The 22,124-nt window shown below is 46.3% G+C and overlaps 1 protein-coding gene across 5 annotated transcripts in view; it reads left to right on the top strand.

Annotated features, from left to right (window-relative positions):
• Positions 1-22,124, top strand: part of Tfap4 (transcription factor AP-4) — a 56,765-nt gene that overhangs the window by 24,514 nt on the left and 10,127 nt on the right. Inside the window, exon 1 of one of the 5 annotated variants that reach the window (XM_087202686.1) lies at positions 15,282-15,882. The exons of 2 other annotated variants lie outside the window; for them this stretch is intronic. In XM_087202686.1, the coding sequence (XP_087058812.1) occupies positions 15,794-15,882 (89 nt within the window). In that variant the 5' untranslated portion in view covers positions 15,282-15,793. Of the gene's footprint in view, positions 1-15,281; positions 15,883-16,414; positions 17,119-22,124 lie in introns of those variants that run through there. 2 more of the 5 variants (XM_004864772.4, XM_021244367.2) reach the window with 2 other exon arrangements.

Here is a 22,124-nt window from a genome sequence, read left to right as displayed (position 1 = left end):
CCTCCTCCCTCAACCTCCTTAGTAGCTGGGATTACAGGTATGCAGCACCATGCCTGACTACTACTGTTTTTAAATAACACCTTGGCGGGTCAGGGGTGTAGCTCAGTGGCAGACTCTGTGCTTAACATTTTTAAAGCCCTGGGTTCAATCCCCAGCAGAAGCACACAAAAGAACAAACAACTACAACAAAAACTGCTTTATCACATATAATTCACATGCCATATTGTTCACCTATTTAAAGTGTACACTTCAGGGTTGGAGATTTAGCTCAGTAGCACTGTGCCTGCCTCGAAAGTGCAAGGTTCTGAGTTCAATCCCCAGTACTGGAAAAAAAAAAGTGTACACTTCAGTGGTTTCTAATGTATACAGTGTTGTGCAGTCATCACCACAATGATGAAGTTTAGAACACTTTCATCCCCCCTAAAATAAATCTTATACCCATTAGCACCCCCCCCACCCTGCAACTCTCTAATCCCCCCAGCCCTTGGCAACCAGCAGTCTGCTTTCTTTCTATCAATTTGCCTTTTCTGGAGAGTTCATAGAAACAGAATAATATAATATATGACCTTTTCTGTCTGGCTTTTTCACTTGTTTTTAAGATTCATTGACTTTGTAGCATGTATCAGTGCTTCCTTATTTTTATGGTTGGATAATATTACACTGTATGGATATCACAGTTTGTTTATCTATTCATCTGTTGATGGACACTAGGTTGTGTCCAGCTTTTGACCACTGTAAATAATGCTACCATGAACACAGGTGTACAATGACTGGTTTAATATTCTACTTTTGGATATTTACCTAGGAATGGAATTGATAACCACTGCCCTTTTTCATATGTCCCAGAAATTGAGAATGGTATAGTTAGAAAACAAACAAAAAAACCTCACAAAACAAAACAAAAAAGAAATAATATCTTCTTGGGGGCCGGGGATTTAGCTCAGTGGTTCCGATACTTGCCTCGCAAGCACAAGGACCTGAGTTCAATCCCCGGTACCAAAAAAAAAAAAAAAAAAAAAAAAGAAATAATAGTGTAGTAGACCAGGATAATGCCTCAAAGATGTTCACACCCTAATCTCTAGGACCCATGGATAAACTACCTTACAAGGCAAGAGGGGCTTTGTTGAAGGGTTTTGTTATGGGCAAATTATTCTGGGTTATCTGGGTGGGTCCAAGATTATAAGAAGGATAGAGGAAGAAGGGTGAAGGTGAGACTGAGAGATGAGGGCAGCAGAGATTGGAGAGATACTCTCCCTTTCCCTCTTTTTCGATCTGGATCTTGCTAAGTTTCCCCAGGCTGGCCTTGAACTCACTAGGTAGCCCAGGCTGGCCCTGAAATCATGGCAATCCTCCTGCCTCAGCCTCCCGAGTGCAGGTGTGTGCCACTACACCTGGACTTTTTTTTTTTTGAGACAGGATCTCACTGTGTAATTCAGGCTGGCCTGGAACTCACTATGTAGCCCAGGATATCCTTGAACTCACAGTGATCCTCCTGCCTCAGCCTCTCAAGTACTGGAATCAGAGGTGCTCTACCACACTTGGTGGGAGCCCCCGCCCAGGGATTAAATCCAGGATTTAGTACATGCTAGGCAAGTGCTCTTCCATTAAGCTACCTCCCAGACATACTATCGGCTTTGAGACAGAGTCTCTAACTCCTCAGCTGAAGTGTTCCTCTCATCTCAGCCTCTAATGTAGCTGGGATTACAGTGACACATGTGACTTGTTCTGGCTCTGGATTTGGATTTCTAACCTTCAGAGAATAAATCTATGGTGTTTTTGTTTGTTTGTTTGTTTTGGTACTGGGGATCGGAACTGGGACCTTGCTTTTGCCAGGCAGGCTCTGTAACCACTGAGCTAAATCCCGGCCCCCCACCCTGTTTGTTTTGTTTTGGTTTGGTTTTTTGAAATAGGATCTTCCTATGTAGTTCAGACTCGCCTTGAACTCACTATGTAGCCTAGGCTGGCCTCACACTCACTGTGATTCTCTTGCCTCAGCCTCCTGAGTGCTAGGATTTTAGGTATGCACCAACATGCCCAGCAAATCTGTGTCATTTTAAGGCATTAAATGCTTTTTCTCTCTCTTTTGTAAAACATTTATTGGTACATTTTAGATAGACAGAATAATAACATTCATCATAGGGAATTTGTACCTGTACATGATATATCTTTTTAAATTTTTTTCCAGTACCAGGAATTAAACTCAGAATCTTGTGCTTGCTAAGCAGGCAGGGCACCACTGAACTACATCCCTGGCCCTGTACATGGTATAGCTTGCTCCTTTTTTTCCCCCCATTCCCCTCCTGCCCTTCAACTCCTCTCTCCTTTCTTATTTACAAAAGCTTTGTTTCCATTTTTTCCCTTCTGTTCTTTTTTTCTTGTCCCTCCTTCCTTCCTTGTTCCCCTTCTCATTTGAATATTTTCTTCCTATTTCCCAATGTCTATCGTACATTTCAGTCCTTTTCTTTTTGGTACCAGGGATTGAACTTGGGACCTTGCGCTTGTGAGGCAAGTGGCAGCACCACTGAGCTAAATCTCCGGCCCGATTTCAGTCCTTATTTACACTTTTGGTTTCTGACACCAGAGAAACAATGCAGTATTTTTGTTTGTTTGTTTTTTGTTTTTTCAGTACCAGGGATCAGACTCAGGACCTTGCACTTGCCAGGCAGGTGCAGTGTCACTGAGCTAAATCCCCGGCCCAACAATGCAATATTTAAACATGTGTGTCTGATTTATTTCACTCAAGAGTATGGTCTCAAGATGGATCCATTTAGCTAGAAATCTCTCAACCTCATCCTTCTTTATGGCAGAGTAGGACTCCATTGTATAAAAAAACCACATCTTGTTTATCTATCCATTTGTTGATGGGCATTTTGGGCTGTTTCCAAGATTTAGCTATTACAACCTATGCTGCTATAAACATGGGTGTGCATATATCACTGTGGTATGATGCTTTTAATTCTTTCAGGAAGATACCAAGAAGGGGAATAGCTAGGTCAAATGGAACCTCTAGTTTTAGTTTTTTTGAGGAATCTCCACACTGATTTCCACAGTGGTTGCACCAGTTTACACTCCCACCAGCAGTGAAGAGGGGTTCCTTTTTCCTCACACCCCCACCAGCATGTTATTGATTTCTTGACAACAGCCATTCTTTCTGGAGTGAGATGGAACCTCAGTATTGTTTTAATTTGTGTTTCTCGACTGGCCAGTGATACTTATTTGCTGTTTCTATTTCTTCATTTGAGAAGTGTCTATTCATTTCAGATGCCCATTTTTGGATTGGGTCTTTAAATGTGGAAGGTCTGATTTTTTTTTGAGTTCTTTACATATTCTAGATATTAGTCTTTTGTCTGAGGAAACAGCTGGCAAAATTTTTTTCCCACTCTGTGGGAATTCTTCACTCTGTTGGTAGTTTCTTTTGCTGTGCAAAAACTTTTTTTTTTGGGTATGGGGGATCGAACTCGGGACCTTGTGCTTATGAGGGAGCCACTGGAACCACTGAGCTAAATCCCCGGCTCAAAAACTTTTTAATAAGATGAGATCCCAGTTATTGATTCTTTATAGTTCCTGTACAATTGAGGTTTTTGTTTATAAAGTCTTTGCCTAAACCTATGTCTTCAAGAGTTCTACCTATTCTATCTTCCAGCAGGTGAAGTGTTTCTGTTTTAATATTTAGATCTTTGATCCATTTCAATTTTAGTTTACTGGGCCGGGGATTTAGCTCAGTGGTTCCACTGCCTGCCCCGCAAGCGCAAGGACCTGCGTTCGATCCTCGGTACCAAAAAAATAAAAACAAAAACAAACAATTTTAGTTTACTGCGTAGTGAAAGATATGAGTCTAGTTTTAATCTTGGGCATGTGGAAAGCCAGTTTTTCCAGCACCATTTATTAAAGAGGCTGTCTTTCTTCCAGTGACGGTGTTTGGCTCTTTGTCAAAGATGAGGTGGCTAAATGTGTTTGGGGTTATTTCTGCATCTTTTTTTTGCAGTACCGGAGATCTAACTCAGGACCTTGTGCTTGTGAGGCAGGTGTAGTGCCACTGAGATAAATCCCTGGCATGCATCTTTGTATCTGTTTCATTCATTGTTGGGTCTGTTTTGTTTTGTTTTGCCAGTACCATGCTGTTTTTATCACAATAGCTTTGTAGTATAATTTTTCTTTTTTTTTTTCGTACTGGGGATTGAACTCAGGTCCTTGCACTTGTGCAGCAGGTGGTGAAACCACTGAGCTAAATCCCCAGCTGTAGTATAATTTCAAGTCAGGAATTGTGATGGCCTCTGTCTTGCCTTTGTTGTCCAGAATTGCTTTTGCTATTCTAGGCTTCTTTTGGTTCCAAATGAATTTTAGGATTGTTTTCTCTAATTCTGTGAGATATGCTATTGGTCTTTTGATCAGGATTGCATCAAATCTGTGTAAAAAGGGCCAGGGATTTAGCTCAGTGGTTCCACCGCCTGCCTCGCAAGCACAAGGACCCGAGTTTGATCCCTGGTACCAAAAAAAAAAAAAAAAAAAAAAAGTGATTTGGGCTGGGGATTTAGCTCAGTGGTTCAGCCACCTGCCTCGCAAATGAAAGGACCCGAGTTCAATCCCCGGTACCAAAAAAAAAAAAAAAAAAGATGTGTGTGTAAATCTGTGTAACAATTTTCTAGTATGGCCATTTTCACTATATTGGTTCTTCCTACCCAAGAACAAGAGATATCTTTCCATTTTCTGATATCCTCCTTGATCTCCTTTTTCAGAGTATTGTAGTTTTCCATGTAGAGGTCTTTTACTTACTTCATTAGATTGGTTCCTGTGTATTTCATTTTTTTTGGATGCTACTGTGAAAGGTGTTGTTTCCCTAATTTCTATCTCAGTGAGTTTGTTATTTGTGTACAGGAATGCTATTGATTTTTAAGTGTTGACTTTGTATCCAGCTAAGCTACCAAATTTGGTTATTAAATCTGGAAGTCTTTTTTTTTTTTTTGGTACCAGGGATTGAACTCGGATCCTTGTGCTTGCAGGGCAGGTGGCAGAACCACTAAGCTAAATCTCTGGCCCCTAAGTCTAGAAGTCTTTTGGTGAAGCTTTTGGAGTCTTCTATGTAGAGTATCATGTTATCCGCAAATAATGATAATTTAACTTTTTCCTTTCCTACCCTTATTCATTTTATTTCTTTCTCTTGTCTAATTGCTCTGGCTAATGTTTCCAGAAGTATATTGAATAAGAGTGGTGGCAGTGAACATCCTTGTGTTGTTCCTGATTTTAGAGTGAGAGCTTTCAGTTTTTGTCCATTGAGTATGATGTTGGCTGTTGGTTTGTCATAGATGGCCTTCATCAGATTGAGATAAAGACCATCTATTCCAATTTTCTGTGGAGATTTTATCACGTAGTTTTATCATGAATGTGTGTGTCAACCACTTGCTCTGCATCTATTGAGATGATCATATGGTTTTTGTCCTTGGTTCTGCTAATATGTGTATTATATTTACTGTTTGAGTATGTTGAACTATCCCTGCACCCCTGGAATGAATCCACCTTGGTCATGGTGTATAATCTTCATGATGATTTGTTGTGTTCTGTTGGCTAGTATCTTATGAAGGATTTTTTGCATCTGTGTTCATTAGGGAGATTGGCCTATATCTCTTTTTTGGCTGGTCCTTTCTCTGGTTTTGATATCAGGGTAATGCTTGCTTCCAGGAATGAATTTGGGAATATTGCTTCCCTTTCAATTTCATTAAAGAGTTTGAGACGTAGTGGTATTAAGTCTTCTCTAAAGTTTTGTGGAATTCAGCAGTGAGTCTGGCAGGGCCTGAGCTTTTTTCTTTTTGGTACCAGGGATTGAACTTGGGACCTTGTGCTTGCAAGGCAGGCAGCAGCACCACTGAGCTAAATCCCCGGCCCAACATGGGATAATTTCAGTTCCTTTGCCTGTTTACTCAAGTATGTTCTATGAGCTAATATGTGGTCTATTTTGGAGAACGTCCCATGTGCAGCTGAGAATGTGTATTCTGCTGTTGTGGGGTGGAACATTCTATAGACATCCTCTAAGTCCATTTGTTCAAAAGTTTGGTTCAGATTCAGTTCTGATATTTCTTTGTTGATTTTTTTCTAGTTGATCTGTCTATTTGTGATAGTAGGGTATTGAGGTCCCTCATTACAATTGTCTTAGTGCTTATTTGATTTTTCATGTCAGCTAATATTTATTTTATATATTGGGTGTGCTGATATTTGTGTATATATGATTATTTCTTCCTCTTGGATTATTCCCTTAACAAGGATGTAGTGACCATCTTTGTCTTACTTAATTAGTCTTGGGTTGAAATCCACTTTGAAAATAGAATAGCTACCCCTGCTTTTTTTCTGGGTTACTGTTGCATAGAGTATTGTTTCTCATCTTTAACTTTCTTTTTGAATTAAATGTTTTTTTTGTATGCAGTATATTATTTGATCTTGCTCCTTTTTTTTTTTTTGGTACTGGAAATCGAACTCAGGACCTTGTGGTTGTGCGGTAGGCGCCAGAACCACTGAGCTAAATCCCTGGCCTGATCTTGCTTCTTGATCCATTTTGTTAGTCTGTTTCTTTTTTTATTATTATTATTTATTTTTCTTTTTGGTACCGGGGATCGAACTCGGGTCCTTGTGCTTGCAAGGCAGGTTTTGAAACCACTGAGCTAAATCCCCAGCCCAGTCTGTTTCTTTTCATTTGTGAATTGAGACCATTTACACTGATGGTTGTAGCTGATATGTATTGACTTATCCTTGTCATGTTATTTTCCTATTGTTGGTACCCCCACCCCTGTTTAATTGCTTGCCTTGCCTGTTGAATTCATTCTGTTTGGGTTCATGGAGTTGTAGTCCTTGTTATCTCTTTCTAGAATGTCTTTCAGAACATTTTGGAATGCTGGTTTGGTGGTTATGAATTTCTTCAGGTGTTCTTTGTCATGGAAGTATCTTATTTCTGTAACAATTTTGAAAGATAGTTTTGTGGGTTACATCAATCTGGTTGGAGGTTGTTTACTTTTAGGGTTTGAAATACTTTACTCCAGGCTCTCATTGGCTTGAGGGTTTGTATTGCCCAGTCTGTTGTGATTCTGATGGGCTTTCCTTTATAGGTGATTTGTTTCTTTTCTTTAACAGCTTTTAGGGCTGGGATTTAGCTCAGTGGTTCCATGGCCTGCCTCACAACTGCAAGGACCCAGGTTTGATCCTCGGTACCACACACAAAAAAAATACTGAAAGATGTAACAGCTTTTAATATTCTGTTCTTGTGTTGAATTTCTAGAATCTTGACTTTTTTTTTTTGGTACCAGGGATCGAACTCAGGACCTTGTGCTTGTGAGGCAGGTGGCAGAACCACTGAGCTAAATCTCTGGCCCAGAATCTTGACTATTATATGCTTTGGTGTAGATTTTTTTTTTGATCCTGGCTAATTGGAGTTCTGTGTGCCTCACTTATCTGTGTGTCAGAGTCTTTTTCCATGCTTGGGAAGTTTTCTGTCATTACTTCTGTGAACATTTTTTAAAAAATGTCATTTGCACTATCTCCTGCTTTTTCTTTGAGTCTTATCAATCTTATGTTATTCTTATTTGTATCATCTAGAAGCTGTTGGATTGATTTCTCATGGTCCCTTGCCATTTATTTTTTCCCTTGGCATTTTTAAGAAATCTTTCTTTTCACGATTGGTAATTGCAATCCTGTCTTCTATATCTTATATTCTGTCCTCACACTGGCTCATTCTGGTGCATATACTTTCAATGGAATTTTTAATCTCCTGGATATCTGGTTGAATCTGTTTCATGGATTCCATTTCTTTCCTATGGTGGGCATTCATGATTTCTTTCTTTTTTTTTTTTTTTTGTACCCGGGATTGAACTCGGGTCCTTGAGCTTGTGCAGCAGGCGACGAAACCGCTGAGCTAAATCCCCGGCCCCATGATTTCTATCATTTTCCTAAGCTCCTCTATTTTACCTATATCTGCTCTAGAGTCACTAACCATGTCTTTCATTAGGTCACCATCTCTGTAGTTATCTGATAAATTATTTCTGATTTGATTTCTTGTAGAGCCTCATTCATTTGGTTTGTTACTTCTAGCGTTACCACTTCAGAGAATTCAGGGGGATGACTTTCCAATTGTTCCACTTCATTGCCTCCTGGGTTTGACTTTGGTGAGCTGGAATTCTGGGGTTGGATCTTGCTTAAGTGACTTCCATATATATAGGAGTTTAATTCCTAGGTTGTTGCTTCTAAATTGCTTATGCCAGGTAGCTTTATTGCTAGTATTTAGAACCCTTAGGAAATGACTACTTTTCAGAGATGTCTTCCAACTGTAGCTGGATTTTGGGTTTTGAGTCTGTTGGAAGATCCTACCTCTTGGGCCAGGGATTTAGCTCAGTGGTTCTGACGCCTCGCAAATGCAAGGTTCCGAGTTTGATCTCCGATACCAGAAAAAAAAAAGATTCTACCTCTTCAATTCATTGGGGTTGAGAAGTTGCTGCCTATTTGGCCTAGCTCCTGGTTCTTTGGCACTGGCCTATGGTATTGTTTATGACACTTGGTCAAGCTCAGTCTTGGCATACCAAGAAGAACAACTGATTAGAACAATTATGATATCTTGGCTAAAGTAGTACAATAAGTAGTAACAATAGCAATTGCATCAAACACAGCCTAGAAAATGACAAACTGTGATAACTACTAATTTGCCACCTTTAACTGTATGAACTATGTTTATGGTTATATAACAAAATATTAAAAAACCAGAAAATTGCATACAGTAAATATGCAGTCAATATGGTGATTTTACCCTCAGGGGAGAAAATTTCTAACTGGTTAGGAGGAAAACAGAGAAATAGAAGAAGAGGAAGAGATTGAAGCAAGGCTGGAGGACAAAGGAAGATTATGCAAACTTTGGGAAACCAGTGAAGAAGACAGGAGGGAAAGAGAGAAGGAAGAAATAAAAACAAGAACAAAAGAGAACAACAACAAGAAAACTAAAAACCATGTTCACACATATAAAAATAAGAACAAACAATCAAGAAAAAATAAAATAAAACAAAAACAAAATGAAAGCAAGAAAAGGAAAAAAAGAAGAAGAAAAAGAAATGTCCACTTAGAGTGCGTCTTTGCTGTCACTGGCAGAGTGGGCAGAGAGAGCCCAGATCCATGCTGATTAATCCCAGCAAGCCAGCTGTAGATTTACATCGGGTCAATGGATAATTCCCGCAAATCTGCACCTTTAGTTCCACTGAAGTTCAGGCTGGTTTCTGGCTGTGAGGCAGGAACCCAGTCTGTTCAGCCTGCAATACCCTATATGCCTACTGCTGGTTTCTGCCTCACCCTGACATTGGGAGCTGTTAGATGGAACCAGCCTGCAGCTGTTTTGAGTTCTGAGCTCAGTTGGGCTCTCTCCAAGATAGCTACCAGCCAACTGCCCTCTCCTGGGGGATGTCTGAACCTGAAAAACTCACCAGCCACTGCAGTCTCCTGCATCTACTGCTCTGTTCCACTGGTGCACTTCTATGTGGAGGCCTCTGGGATCACCAGTAGTCATCTTGTGTCTGCAGGTTCGAGCTTCCCCTTCCCACAAAAACAGTCAGGGCTCGGGGAGAAGGCACTGCTTGCCACCTCCTTTTTCTTTGTTGTGGTCTCTCTTTGTTCTCCTCATGGACTTAAATTCTTGCTTCAGATCCTTGGGGACCCATTTCTCTTACTTCTCTTCCTCACATTGCTATATTCCAGCGCCTGGACTCCAAATCTTGGAGAGTCTGTTTCTCTGCTATTCACCACTCCACCATCTTTTCAGAAGTCCTTTGAGACAGGGTCTTGATATGTAGTTCAGGCTGGTCTTGAACTGTTTAACCCAGGCTGTCTTTGAGCTCGTGTTGCTCCTCCTGCCTCAGCCTCCTGAGCACTGAGATTACAAGCGCGTACCACCATACCCTGCTGGATGATATTTAGTGACATGTGAAAATGATATGAAGTTCCATTTGTGTCCATAAACAAAGTGTTACTGATACACAGAGATGCCCATTTGCTAAAGATGTTTCTATGGCTTCTCTCCCCAACAGTGGTACAGTTGAGTGTAACAGAGACCACATAGCCTACAAAAGCCCAAAATATTTACCATCTAGTCCTTTACAGAAAAAAATTGCTGGGGCCAGGGATTTAGCTCAGTGGTTTTGCCGCCTGCTGCGCAAGTGCAAGGACCCAAGTTTGATCCCTGGTACTGAAAAAAAAAAAAAAAGAAAAAAGAAAAAAATTGCTGACCTCTAATTTAGTGCAAAGAAGCAAAGGAATAGTCAGAGAAGCAGTCAGGTGTCTAATGGATATTGTTGAACACTATCTGATGCTCCCCGAGGACTCTATATGATTTTAGAACGTAAGGGGCTCAGGCTGAGGCATGTACAGAGTCTCCTTCCTAGGAGAAATGGAGTTTGGGGACTTTGTTGTTGTTGTCGGGCTTTTTTGCATAGGTTAATTTATCTAATATTTGTAAAATCCCATGGGTCAAATTCTTTTTTCTTTTCCCCCTCTCACTCCCTTGTTCCCCTTCCCATTTGAACACTTTCTTCCCATTTCTCAACATCTGTTATACATCTCAGTCCTTATTTCCACATTGTTTCTCACACCAGAGAAACAATGCAATATTTAAACATGTGTGTCTGATTTATTTCACTCAAGAGTATGGTCTCAAGATGGATCCATTTAGCTAGAAATCTCTCAAGCTCATCCTTCTTCATGGCAGAGTAGGACTCCATTGTATAAAAAAACCACATCTTTTTTTTTTTGGTACCGGGGATTGAGCTCAGGTCCTTGTGCTTGGCAAGGCAGGTGGCAGAACCACTGAGCTAAATCCCCAGCCCAAAACCACATCTTATTCATCTATCCATCCGTTGATGGGCATTTTGGGCTGTTTCCAAGATTTAGCTATTACAACCTATGCTGCTATGAACATGGGTGTGCATATATCACTGTGGTATGATGCTTTTAATTCTTTCAGGAAGATACCAAGAAGGGGAATAGCTGGGTCAAATGGAACCTCTAGTTTTAGGTGGTTTTTTTTTTTTTTTTTTGGTACCAGGGATTGAACTCGGGTCCTTGTGCTTGCGCAGCAGGCGGCAAAACCACTGAGCTAAATCCCCGGCCCCTCTAGTTTTAGTTTTTTTGAGGAATCTCCACACTCATTTCCACAGTGGTTGCATCAGTTTACACTCTCACCAGCAGCGGAGAGGGGTTCCTTTTTCCTCACACCCCCACCAGCATGTTATTGATTTCTTGACAACACCCATTCTTTCTGGAGTGAGATGGAACCTCAGTATTGTGGGGTTTTTTGTGGTACTGGGGATCGAAATGGGACCTTGCACTTGCAAGGCAGGGGGCAGCAGCACTGAGCTAAATCCCCAGCCCTCAGTATTGTTTTAATTTGCATCTCTCGACTGGCCAGTGATGTTGAACATTTGTGCATATATTTATTTGCTGTTTTTATTTCTTTATCTGAGAAGTGTCTATTCATTTCAGATGCCCATTTTTGGATTGGGTCTTTAAATTTGGAAGGTCTGATTTTTTTGAGCCAGGTTCTTGCTATGTAGTTTGGGCTTGCTTTGAACTATGTAGCCAAGGCTGGCCTTGGACTTGGGGTGATCTTCCTGCCTCAGTCTCCCAAGTGCTGGGATTTTTTTTTTTTTTTTTAGATAGTTTTGCTATGTAGTTGAGGCTGGCCTTGAACTCAAGTTGATCCTTCTGACTTTGCCTCCAGGTTCTGGGATTACAGGCATGCACCACCATGTGTTTTTTTTGTTTGTTTTATGAGACAAGGTCTCACTGTGTAGTTCAGGCTGTCTTTGAACTATGTAGCCCAAGCTGGCCTTGAACTCATGGCAATCCTCCTGCTTCAGCATACTGAGTGTGGGATTACAGGCATGTGCTACCATACCCAGCTATGTGTTGTTTTTAAGACAGGGTCTTGGTATGTAGCCCACATTGGCCTCCAGTTGAGATCCATGTGCCTCATTCTCCACCAGGACTGGTTTAGTTTTAGGATTCCTTGTGTACTGCTGGGAAGTGGGACTTGTGGTAGGAGAGTGTTGGGGTGGGGAGTGGTGATCTAGTGATAGGATTTCAATTTGGGGGCAGAAATGGACCGAACAAGAGGAGGGGGGTTTGGGTTTGTGCTTTGGAGACATCTGAGGGCCCAGGGCTGATACAGCAATGAGAAAAGGCTTTAACAAATGGCAAAACCATTCTGAGAGTGTGCCCACTGGGAGCCAGTCTCAGTCATGGGATTTCTGTAGTAGAAAGATCAGGGGGGCAGACACATTTTTCCTTCATTCATTCACTCAGGCACCAGAGAAGCTGCTCAGGACACACAGTTGTGTGGTTTTATATTGCATGTTGTTCCCAAAATGCCATCATTTTGTAAGTATATTCTCTGTCACCACAATAGCCCATGAGCAACTTGAGGGCAGTGTGACTGCCTTGCCTTCTCTGTTGCCAGCTCAGAACATGTTGCCTGTGGAGACAGGGAGAAGCAGTGAAGGCAGGAATCAGGGCAGCTGGGCAAAGTTTTCCTTCACTCTCTCCAGTACTGTGCAAGTGAGCCCCAGCCCCGTTCAGGCCCAGAAGGGATGTCAGATGGCTGATGAGCAGCTCTGGCCCTGCTACCTCTTGCCTCAGGTCCAAGAGAGCCACTATACAAAGCAGAGGGGAAACTACTGTAAGGCTGGGACTTAGTGAGGCATTCATTTGGGGACAGAAACAGAAAGGGGCACTAAAGAAATTCAGTAATCCAGAGAAACAGAAGCCTGCTATAGGCAGGAGTATTGAGAGTTGAAGCTTAGCCTGGACTATAATAGCAAGAAGTGAGGGCCAGGGTTGTGACTCAGTAGTGTAGTGCTTGTCTAACATGCATAAAGTCCGGTTCAATCTCCAGTACTATAAAAAAGACCAAAACCAAACCCAAACAAAAACTATAGCAAGGGCTGGGGATTTAGCTCAGTGGTTCCAGCACCTGCCTCAGAAGCAAAAGGTCCTGAGTTTGATCCTCGGTACCAAAAAAAAAAAAAAAAAAATCGAATTAGAACTCTAGAAGGCACCTTGAGTTCAAGGTCAGCCTGGGCTAAACAGTGAGTTCAAGGCTAGCTTGAATTACATAGTGAGATCCTATTTCAATAAACAAAACACCCTCCCCTCAAAAAGAGGTATTTTGTTCATTATAGATTTTTTTTTTCTTTTTTGAGACAGGGTCTCACTATATAATTCAGTGAGACCCTGTCAATTCAGTGAACTCCTGACAATCTTCCTGCCCCAGCCTCCGGAGTGCCAAGATTACAGGCATGTGCCACCATGTCTTGTCCATCAGAGTTGTTTTTTTTTTTCCCCAGAACTGGTACTGGGGATCATATCCAGGGCTTTGTGTATGCTAGGCAAGCACCTTACCCCTGGCCCCTGAGCCACACCCCAGCCTTGAATTAGATTTTTTTTTTGGTACTGGGGACTGAACTAAGGACCTCATGCTTGCCAGGCAGGCACTGTGCTGCTGAGCTAAATCACCAGCCCTGAATGAGGGTTGTTTTTTTGTTTTTTTTTTTTTGGTACTGGCGATCTAACTCAAGACCTTGGCTTTCAAGGCAGGCAGCAGCACCACTGAGCTAAATCCCCAGCCCCTTGAATTTTTTTTTTTTTTTTTGGTACCGGGGATCGAACTCGGGTCCTTGTGCTTGCATAGCAGGCACTGAAACCACTGAGCTAAATCCCTGGCCCTTGAATGATTTTTTAAAGTGTTAATCAACACATGATTTTTCATGATTGTTGAATGTACTTTTGGCCATCCCTTAAAATTTTCTACCTCAAAATACTTCTAGGATCCCAGCACTGTGGGAGACAGAGGCACAAGGATCAAAAGTTCAGAGTCCAGCCTGGGCAACTTAAAAGACTTAGGGAGATCCTGTCTCAAATACACACACACACACACACACACACACACACACACACACACACACACACGCGCGCGCGCGCGCGCTTGGGATGTATGTTGCTTAGTGTGAAGACCCTGGGTTCCATCTCCAGTACCTAGGATGTGGGGGCAAGGATAATAAAGTGATGCATCAGTATGACTTGATCATTAATGGCAGTTAAAGATGAGTTCCCTAAGCAGCATTCCAGATTTGGTAGCCCTAAGGTAGGGGTCAAGGATGTTACATTTCAAATTAAGCTTCCCCAGGACTCAGACATTGTGTTTTGGGATCTGTAATTACAGAAATTGCCTAATAAACTGTTTTCAAGAGTGGGGAATATGCAAAACTGCCTGGCACCTACATGATGGTGGTAATACCCAATAACAATGTTTCCTAATAATAACTGTAACAATTCTTATTAGTAGCGGTACTATATTTCAATTAGAAGGCGTGATTTGGGTGGGACCTGGAAGGCGGATGGGGTAGGGAAAGGCGGTAGGCAGGATCGAGGACATTCCAAGATAGGCGTGGGCTTCCTGAGCCAGGGGCCAACCCTCTGGGAGGCAGGGGACTGCCTGGGGCCGGAAAGTGGGCTGTTGGGGGGCAGGGTGGAAGCTCAACACTAATGTCTTCCCTTCTCCGTCCCCGGCCATCACCCCTCTGCAGAGCGTGCACCCTGGCGGAGAAGCAAGTTCCGCCCAGGCTTCTCCATGAATGGGAAGCTGCAGACTTCCGCCTGCGAAGTGGGGAAGTTGGGGAAGGGGGCGAGGAAATTCGGTAGCAATTCCTAGGCCTCCTGCCGAGCTGGCAAACTTCCCCCGGGGGCTGCTGCCGTTCTGGCCCGCCTCCACCCTTCCCTCTCAGCTCCGCCTCTCCTTTGTACACCCCACCCCCAGCCCCCGCGTCCGAGGTGCCCGGCGCACCCTCTTTGCTGTCACCTCACCGGCTATGGGATTCCCTGGCTCCAGAGCCCGGGACGAGCGGCTAGCTGGGCAGGGAGGAAAGGAGTAGGCTGGCCGGCCCCCGGAGTCAGCCCCAAATTACATGTGGGAAGCAGCGGCCGTGACGCAAGTTTCCAGGGGGCCCTGGGTCTGCTCGCAGGGAGCTCACCAAGACTCCACTTCGTGCAGTTGCAAACGTGAAAAAGCAAAAAAACCAAGTAGGCACCCTGGGCCGGCTTCCCGCTGCCGCGGCATGCGGACCCAGCCGTGCGCCCCCGAGGGTCGCGTTGTGGGCTGACCCTGCAGGGACGGTGCTTGGTGGACCCTGGGCCGCACAGGCTGAGCTCCCTCGTGGTGGCTGGCCTTTTTTTTTCTCCCAATGCTTGCCAACCTGTCAGCTGATGGACCTCATCACCCATAGTGGCGCATGTAGCTGGGGCGCAGATCGCTCCATTCACGCAGCGCTCCCGCAGCTGGGCTGCGGCCCGGGGCCCCCTGTACCCGAGGGGAGGCCCGCGGATCCCCGTTGCAGCCGGTTCCCGGGAGCCGGCGTCCCTCTCGCCCCAGCCTCGCGCCGCTTGGGGGACGCAGCAAATAGTCCTTTGTTTACATGCAATTCCTTACTCCGCGGAAGGAGGCCGGGGGAGTGCTGAGTTTTCACCAGCTGTTTCCCGCCTTGAAACAGACATCTGATCAGCTGCAAACACACACACACATACACACGCCCGGGGAGGCAGGCCGGAGAGATCTCCCTCCCGCCCCTCCCGCCCGCCTCCCTCCCCTCGCCGCCGCCGCCGCCGCCAGCATCTGGGACCGGCCGATTCTGCACCTCCGTCCAGCGCTGCCCTTTGATTCGGATTTCCATCTTGCATTCTCCGGCGGACCGCGGGACCTGGCTCGTGCAGAGGAGGGGGGCCGATCGCTATGGAGTATTTCATGGTGCCCACTCAGAAGGTGCCCTCTTTGCAACATTTCAGGAAAACAGAGAAAGAAGTGATAGGAGGGCTCTGTAGGTGTGTACTCCTCCTCCCCCTAACCCCTTCCTACCATTGCAGCCCCCGGCCAGCCCGCCTGGGGCTGGCGCGCGTGTGCGCACGCATGGCCCGCGCTGCCTACCCCGCTCGCCTTTCTTAGCCGCTGGGGTGGCTGCAGCCCGCGTGCCCGCCTCGCGCTTCTTGGGGACCCACCTCCCTTGGAACGTAGGGACCCCGAGTGGCCCCGGCCACTTTTGTCCGCTGCAAGCGGGCGAGTCGCGACGTTTGTAAATTGCAAACAGACCCACGTGGTTCTGCAGCAGTCCCGGCCATGCTTGATGCTGGTGGCTTTCCCCGCCGCGCTTCCTCCTCCCCCCTCCCGCGGCGGCTTCCTTCCTCTCCTTGCTTCCTCACACTCTCCGGATGACCCCCTTCAAATGGGGGGGGGCAGGGCACGCGTGGGGCTGCGGCGAGGGCGGCTACAATACAGCCCCGCCGCGGCTTCGGGTGTGGGTGGGGGGACGGGGAGCCGGGCGGTGTGCTTGTTTGTAGAGTGCGGCTGCAGCGGGGTCTGGGGGCTTGGTCGCGCCGGGCTGTGCGGGTGGGCGGACCCCGAAGGGCAGTGCGGGAGGCAGGGACGCCGCGGCCCGCGGCACGCTGGCCGCCGCTGGCTGGCTGGCTGGCTCGCTTTCTGGCTCGCCCGCCCGCCCGCGCCCGGGCGCTGTTTACTAGCGAGGCCTGGACGTGACTCTGCAGCCCTTTTGGAGTAGGCGGACCTCCGCGCGCGCGGCCTCACGGGAGCTGTAGTTCTGCGCGCCTGGCGGATACAGCATTATGGGACTTGTAGGCGCTCGGGAGCCACGCTTTTCCTGACAAAGCTCGGCCTCCTCGGGGTAGATGGACTAGACAAGCCAGGTGCAAGGCGTTTTGGGCAGGGAGGTCCTGAGGCCACTCTTAGCCTAGCCTCGTCGCTCCCCGCTGCACGTGGGCCTCCTCTGCAAACTTTCCCATTCCACGCCCCTTCTCTTAGCCTTAAGCGAAAGCGTCCTGTCTCCCATCCGGGTGGGTACCCCAGGTGTGCATTTCCTTCACAGGAGCCACTTGTGCAAGCTTGGCTCGAGGTCGCCCAAAAGTCACCCTTTATCAAAGGTGATGAATTCGAGGGCTACGAACAGCCAAGTCACTCTGGATACGTTAAAATGCACATGCCTGGAACTCTTTTTGCTAAGGCTTGGCACAGGCATCTCCTTATTGAACCCGACTCGCCGGGCTGAGGTGGGCACGAGGGGGTGGGAGTTTCTCCAGTGTGCACAAGTTTAGGACCTGTGGCCCCTTTTTGCAGTGCTGCTCCAGGAGCGAAATGGCTCCCTAGGGCTGGGCCACGTGCTCAGCAGCCCAGGGCTGGCAGGGCGGGGATTGAATGGGGAGGAGCCCCGGCACGGTGTGGCCCTAGCTGGTGGACACCAGATGCTGGGGGAAAGGTGGCTACACAGGTATACACCCGGCTCCTAGGCTCTCACCTTTATTGCCAAGTTCACAATCAATACCTAAGGATAGATAGGCCAGCTGATGGATCTGGCAGGCAGCAGGGCCACCCCAAGGGTTGGCATTTAGACAAGATCCAGCTGGAGGGCCCAACAGTAATACATTTTGCTTGTTTGTTCTTTTTTTTGTTCTTTGGGACAGGGTTTATATAGTTAAGGCTGGCCTTGAAAACTCATTATGCAGTCCAGGCTGGCCTCAAAGATCCTCTGGCTCAGCCTCCTGAGTGTTGGGACTACAGGTGTGCGTGCGCCACCACACCTGGCCCAGTGGTAATAATTTTAAAAATTACTTTTGAGGTCTTTATATGTTCTGGGCATTCCCTTTCCTAGTATTTTCTCATTAAATCATTATGGTCTTTTTACAAGTCAAGTTGTTTTCTGATTTCCTTCTTGATTTTGATTTTCCAAGATGAAAACACAGAGGCTGGGGAAGGGGCCAGCTAGAGCAAGAGGTAGAGATGTGACTGGAAACCTGACCCCAGAGCCCTGCTCTTCTGCATGGTGCTGGCTGCTCTTCGCTGGGCTGGGCAGTAGGCAGGAGTGGCTGAGCTCCTCATGTTTGTTGGCGAGGAGATTCTTGGCTCTGATGATGCACAGGCTTGGAGCAGTGGGACCCTCTGGCTTCTGTGCTTCGACCTTGATTGAGACTGTCTGGGCTTCCTAGGACTCTGGCTTCACTTTTTCCCTGTACCAGTCCCCTCTTTGAGCTGGGTGTGGTGGCACACTCCTGTAATCCCAGGAGGTTAAGGCAGAAGGATTGTGAGTGGATTGAGGCCAGCCTGGGCTACATAGTGAGACCCTGTCTCAAAAAAACAAAAAACAAAACAAGTCCAAAATGTTCCCCTTTGGAGGAGGCTAGCAGCCTCTCAAGGACACTGGGGTTTGGTAGGCCAAGTGCTTGAGATGGCAGAACCTGCCCCCAGGTGCACAAGTCCTCAGCCTGCCTCAATTCCCTGTTTTCAGCTGAGGCTGCAGGGCGGGGTGGGATGCCTGTCCGGGATGGTGTGTGTGGGCTGGGCAGGACTTTCTGGTTGAATGGACTAGCTTCTCTGGTTGTCTCAGGCTGTGGACTTTCCTTTATCCCTCTGACTAGTTGGGCTCCCCTTCTCTTCTCATCTGTCTCCCAGAAGGAGAGAGCTGGAGGGTAGTACCCTGGACTTGCAGTTTAAAGGTTCTCTGCTTTGGTAAAATGTAACATATGTGGTGATTGGTATGTCAAGCACCTGGAAGCTGTTACTTTGACTTTCAGATTCCAAAAAGCAGGCACATGGTCATCTCCACCCCTGTAAACTCTTTTTAAAAAGTTCTCTTAAGAGGGCTGGGGATTTAGCTTAGTGGTTTCGCCGCCTGCTGCTCAAGGACCTGAGTTCAATCCCTGGCACCAAAAAAAAAAAAAAAAAAGTTCTTTTAAGAAAGAGAAGCTGGCAAGACCTGGCATGGCGCATGCCTGTAATCCCAGCACTTGGGAGGCTGAGGCTAGAGGTTTTCTATGATTTCAAGGCCAGCCTGGGCTATATAGTGAGTTCAAGCCCAGCCTGAACTACATAGTGAGGGCCTGTCTAAAAAAAAACAAAAACAAAAACAAAAAAACAGCTGGCTACAGTTGCACACATCTATAACCCCAGCTACATGGGAGCATGAGGCAGGAGAAACACAAGCTCAAGGCTAGCCTGGGCAACTTGGGCAGAACCTATCTCAGAATTTTATCTTATTTTAACTTTTTTGGTACCAGGGATCGAATTCGGGACCTTGCGCTTGCAAGGCAGGTGGCAGAACCACTGAGCTAAATCCCTGGCCCCTTTATCTAATTTTTTAATCTGTGTATCTTTTAATTTTATTTTTATTAGTACATGTTTGCAGTACATACTGGTAATATTCATCATGGGGAGACTATGTCAGAATTTTTAAAAGGAGGAATGTCAGGGGCTTTGGTGTGTTTGTTTGGTCCCTGAGTCTATTTATGAAGCCCCAGCTTGATGACGTGACTGAGGATTCAGCAGTTAACAAGACCTGATGATCTCTGTCCTTAGCAGCTCACCAACTCATGGTGCTGTCAGCCCCCTCAGATCCATGGGTTGTCCTGGATAGCTGGGTACAAACCCTAGGGAAACAGGGCATCCTGTTGTCTTCCTGTTGTATTCTCTCTCAATGCTTTTTAAACTTTACCATGAACCTGTGAAGTGAGGCAGTATTTCCACATTTTACAGGCGGGGGAAACTGAGGCTGTGAGCGATGTGGTGGCTCACCGTAGAGTTTCACACCTAGCAAGTGGAAAGGCTGGAGTTGCCATTTGAAGCTAGGGCAGCGTCCCTGAGGGCTACAGGGGCTGTGGGGGTGGGTGGAAGGAAGGCAGAATGTCTCTGAGAACAGCGTGGCATGATGTGTTCTGGAACCAAGGGGAGAGTGGTGGGTGGCCATGGTAGGTTGGAGAGGGATGTATGGTTGGAGACAGTGGAGAAAGGTGAGTGAGTACCTTGGTACCCTGAATGGGAAGGTTGTCTCCCTTCCTTTTCAGGAATGGGAGAAACCCCAGGTGGACTTCCCTCACTTTGTGTGAGATTAAATGACTTGAATGTGTGAGCTCAGGGAGTGTGAAGTGAGAGTTCTCAGTGGCCAATGGAGGCTGGAGCTGGGCAGACAGGTGGAGGGAGATGGGAGCTAACTTGGCCTTGGGCTGGACAGGAGGGACAGGTGCCCATTAGGGATCAGGATTTGGAGAATCTGTCCCCTGCCCTTGAGTGTCTGGTTGGGATGCTGAGGTTCTTCCTAGATTTGGGGAGTGTACTAGGGAAAGAGAGGGATGGCAGCCCTCCTCTTGGTTGGTGTCCAGATCTTGCTCCTTGGCTGCCCAACGCTCTTATTCCTAAGGCCTAGTGGGCCTTGGCCAGTGCCTGTCTGTCAGAGGGCAGTGGGGTGTCTGTGTGCGGTGTAGAAGTCAGAGCTACTGTTCACCTGGGAGAGTCTGTAGTTACCAGGGAGGGATGTAGTGTGGCTTTTATCATGCAGTTACAGTTTGCTTCTGCAAAACCCAGAAAGAACTATAAAGAACTTTCAGGCCTTTGCAGAAAAATCCTCTCTATCCACTGCAGTGTCACCTGGAAATGCCTATTAACTATTATTCTTCATGAATAGGAACCTGGGGTTTGTGGATGGCATTCCACCAATCACAATTCTTGGTTAGCTCAGACTCCACCAATCAGAACCCCCAATTAGCATGTTGCCTGTTAAAAAACTCATATCAGTGCATACTTCCAGGACTGTTTAGATGAGTTATAATGAGAGTCTTGATGACAAATTTAAGTCCCTATGAGGAGCTGTAGCTTTGAAGGTGAGTCTCTTCTCAGTTATGTCTAGGTTAAACACTAGGTTAACCAGCAGGTGCTTCCAGAAGGAGAAGGCTAGGCTGATGGGTTTAGAGAGGAAGTGGCAGGATGGAACATCTGGAGGAGCCTGGCTGACAGCTTCTGAGGTAGAGAGGAGCTGACATAGGCTCCTGTCCCTGCCTGGGCTTCTAGGAACTTTGGGGATGAAGATTTTGAGTCTGGAACCCTGTGGTGTCCTTTGGGCTTCCCAGTTAATGGGCACCCTGGAGTAAAGGGCCATGCTGAGGGTCAGCTCTCCAGGGCTGATGAATTGAGGGGACTCAGGCTGGGAGCTGCAGGAGGGTGCATCCAGCTGTAGCCCGCTCTGCTGGGCTGGCAGGTGTGACCTTGGGTAAGTCACATCACTTGTGGGCCTTTTCCCTCACAGTAGTTTGGAGGGGCTCAGTGCAGGGGCACAGTTCTTGCAGCCACACCCCCTCTGTTGAGCAGCCCCTTCTATGTGTGAGCTGTCAGTAGAGGGCACCATCAGCTGGTGGGTTGTCCACAGCAGCTGGCTGCTTGGTGGTGGGCACATTACAAGGCACATTGCTGCAGCCACTCCACTGGGCTTTTGTGAGAATTGGGGGATGTACAAGAAGTGTGTGACTAGTAAGATGCACCTATACTTTGCCTGGCTGATTCTTCAGGGATATCTGTCACCTGTCAATCTGTGGGACCACATACAGCCCGTTTTACTCTGTCACCTGAGATCTGCTCCAGGTCCCAGCTTCATTGCTTGCTTTCATTCCTGGTTCATTCCTGGACTCATAAGAAGGCCACCTTACTCATAGGAAGATTTTGATAAAATTTAGTGAGAAAATCGTAACATAATGCATCTTTGGGACATCATGTAAAGAATTCAAGACGTGTGTGTGAGTGTGTGTGTGTGTGTGTGTGTGTGTGTGTGTGTGGTACTAGGGCTTGAGCCAAGGCCTTGCTTTTGCTAGGCAAGCTTTTTTCCATAAATTACTTCCCCCACCATTTTTGTTTTTTATTTTGAGATGGGGCTGTAGGTTGCCCATACTAGCCTCAAACCTGTGATCCTCCTGTGTCATCCACAGTGCTGAGATAGGTGTGTATCACCACACTTGTCTTCAAGATTTTTTCTTTGGTACCTGGGATCGAACTCAGGACCTTGCACTTGTGAGGCAGGCAGCAGCACCGCTGAGGTAAATCCCTGGACTGTCTTCAAGACTTTTTAAAAACACTCCTTTATTGCTAGGCCTTCCAGATGGGCTGTCTCTCAGGGCAGCCCTGGATCAACTCAGGTCTCTGGGCATCACCAGGAGAGATGAGGGTAGGGGTTGCTCCCAGACAGATTGTAGCCACCAGGTGGCTTACTGTGATACTGCTCCCTGTCTAAGTCTCCAAAGAT

This window comes from Heterocephalus glaber, unplaced genomic scaffold (assembly GCF_053883595.1).
Source record: "Heterocephalus glaber isolate CG9 unplaced genomic scaffold, H.glaber_assembly_v1.0 deba00001781, whole genome shotgun sequence".
Classification (NCBI taxonomy): Eukaryota; Metazoa; Chordata; class Mammalia; order Rodentia; family Bathyergidae; genus Heterocephalus; species Heterocephalus glaber.
The sequence above is the reverse complement of the archived record's forward strand: the minus strand, read 5'-3'. Positions and strand labels throughout refer to the sequence as shown.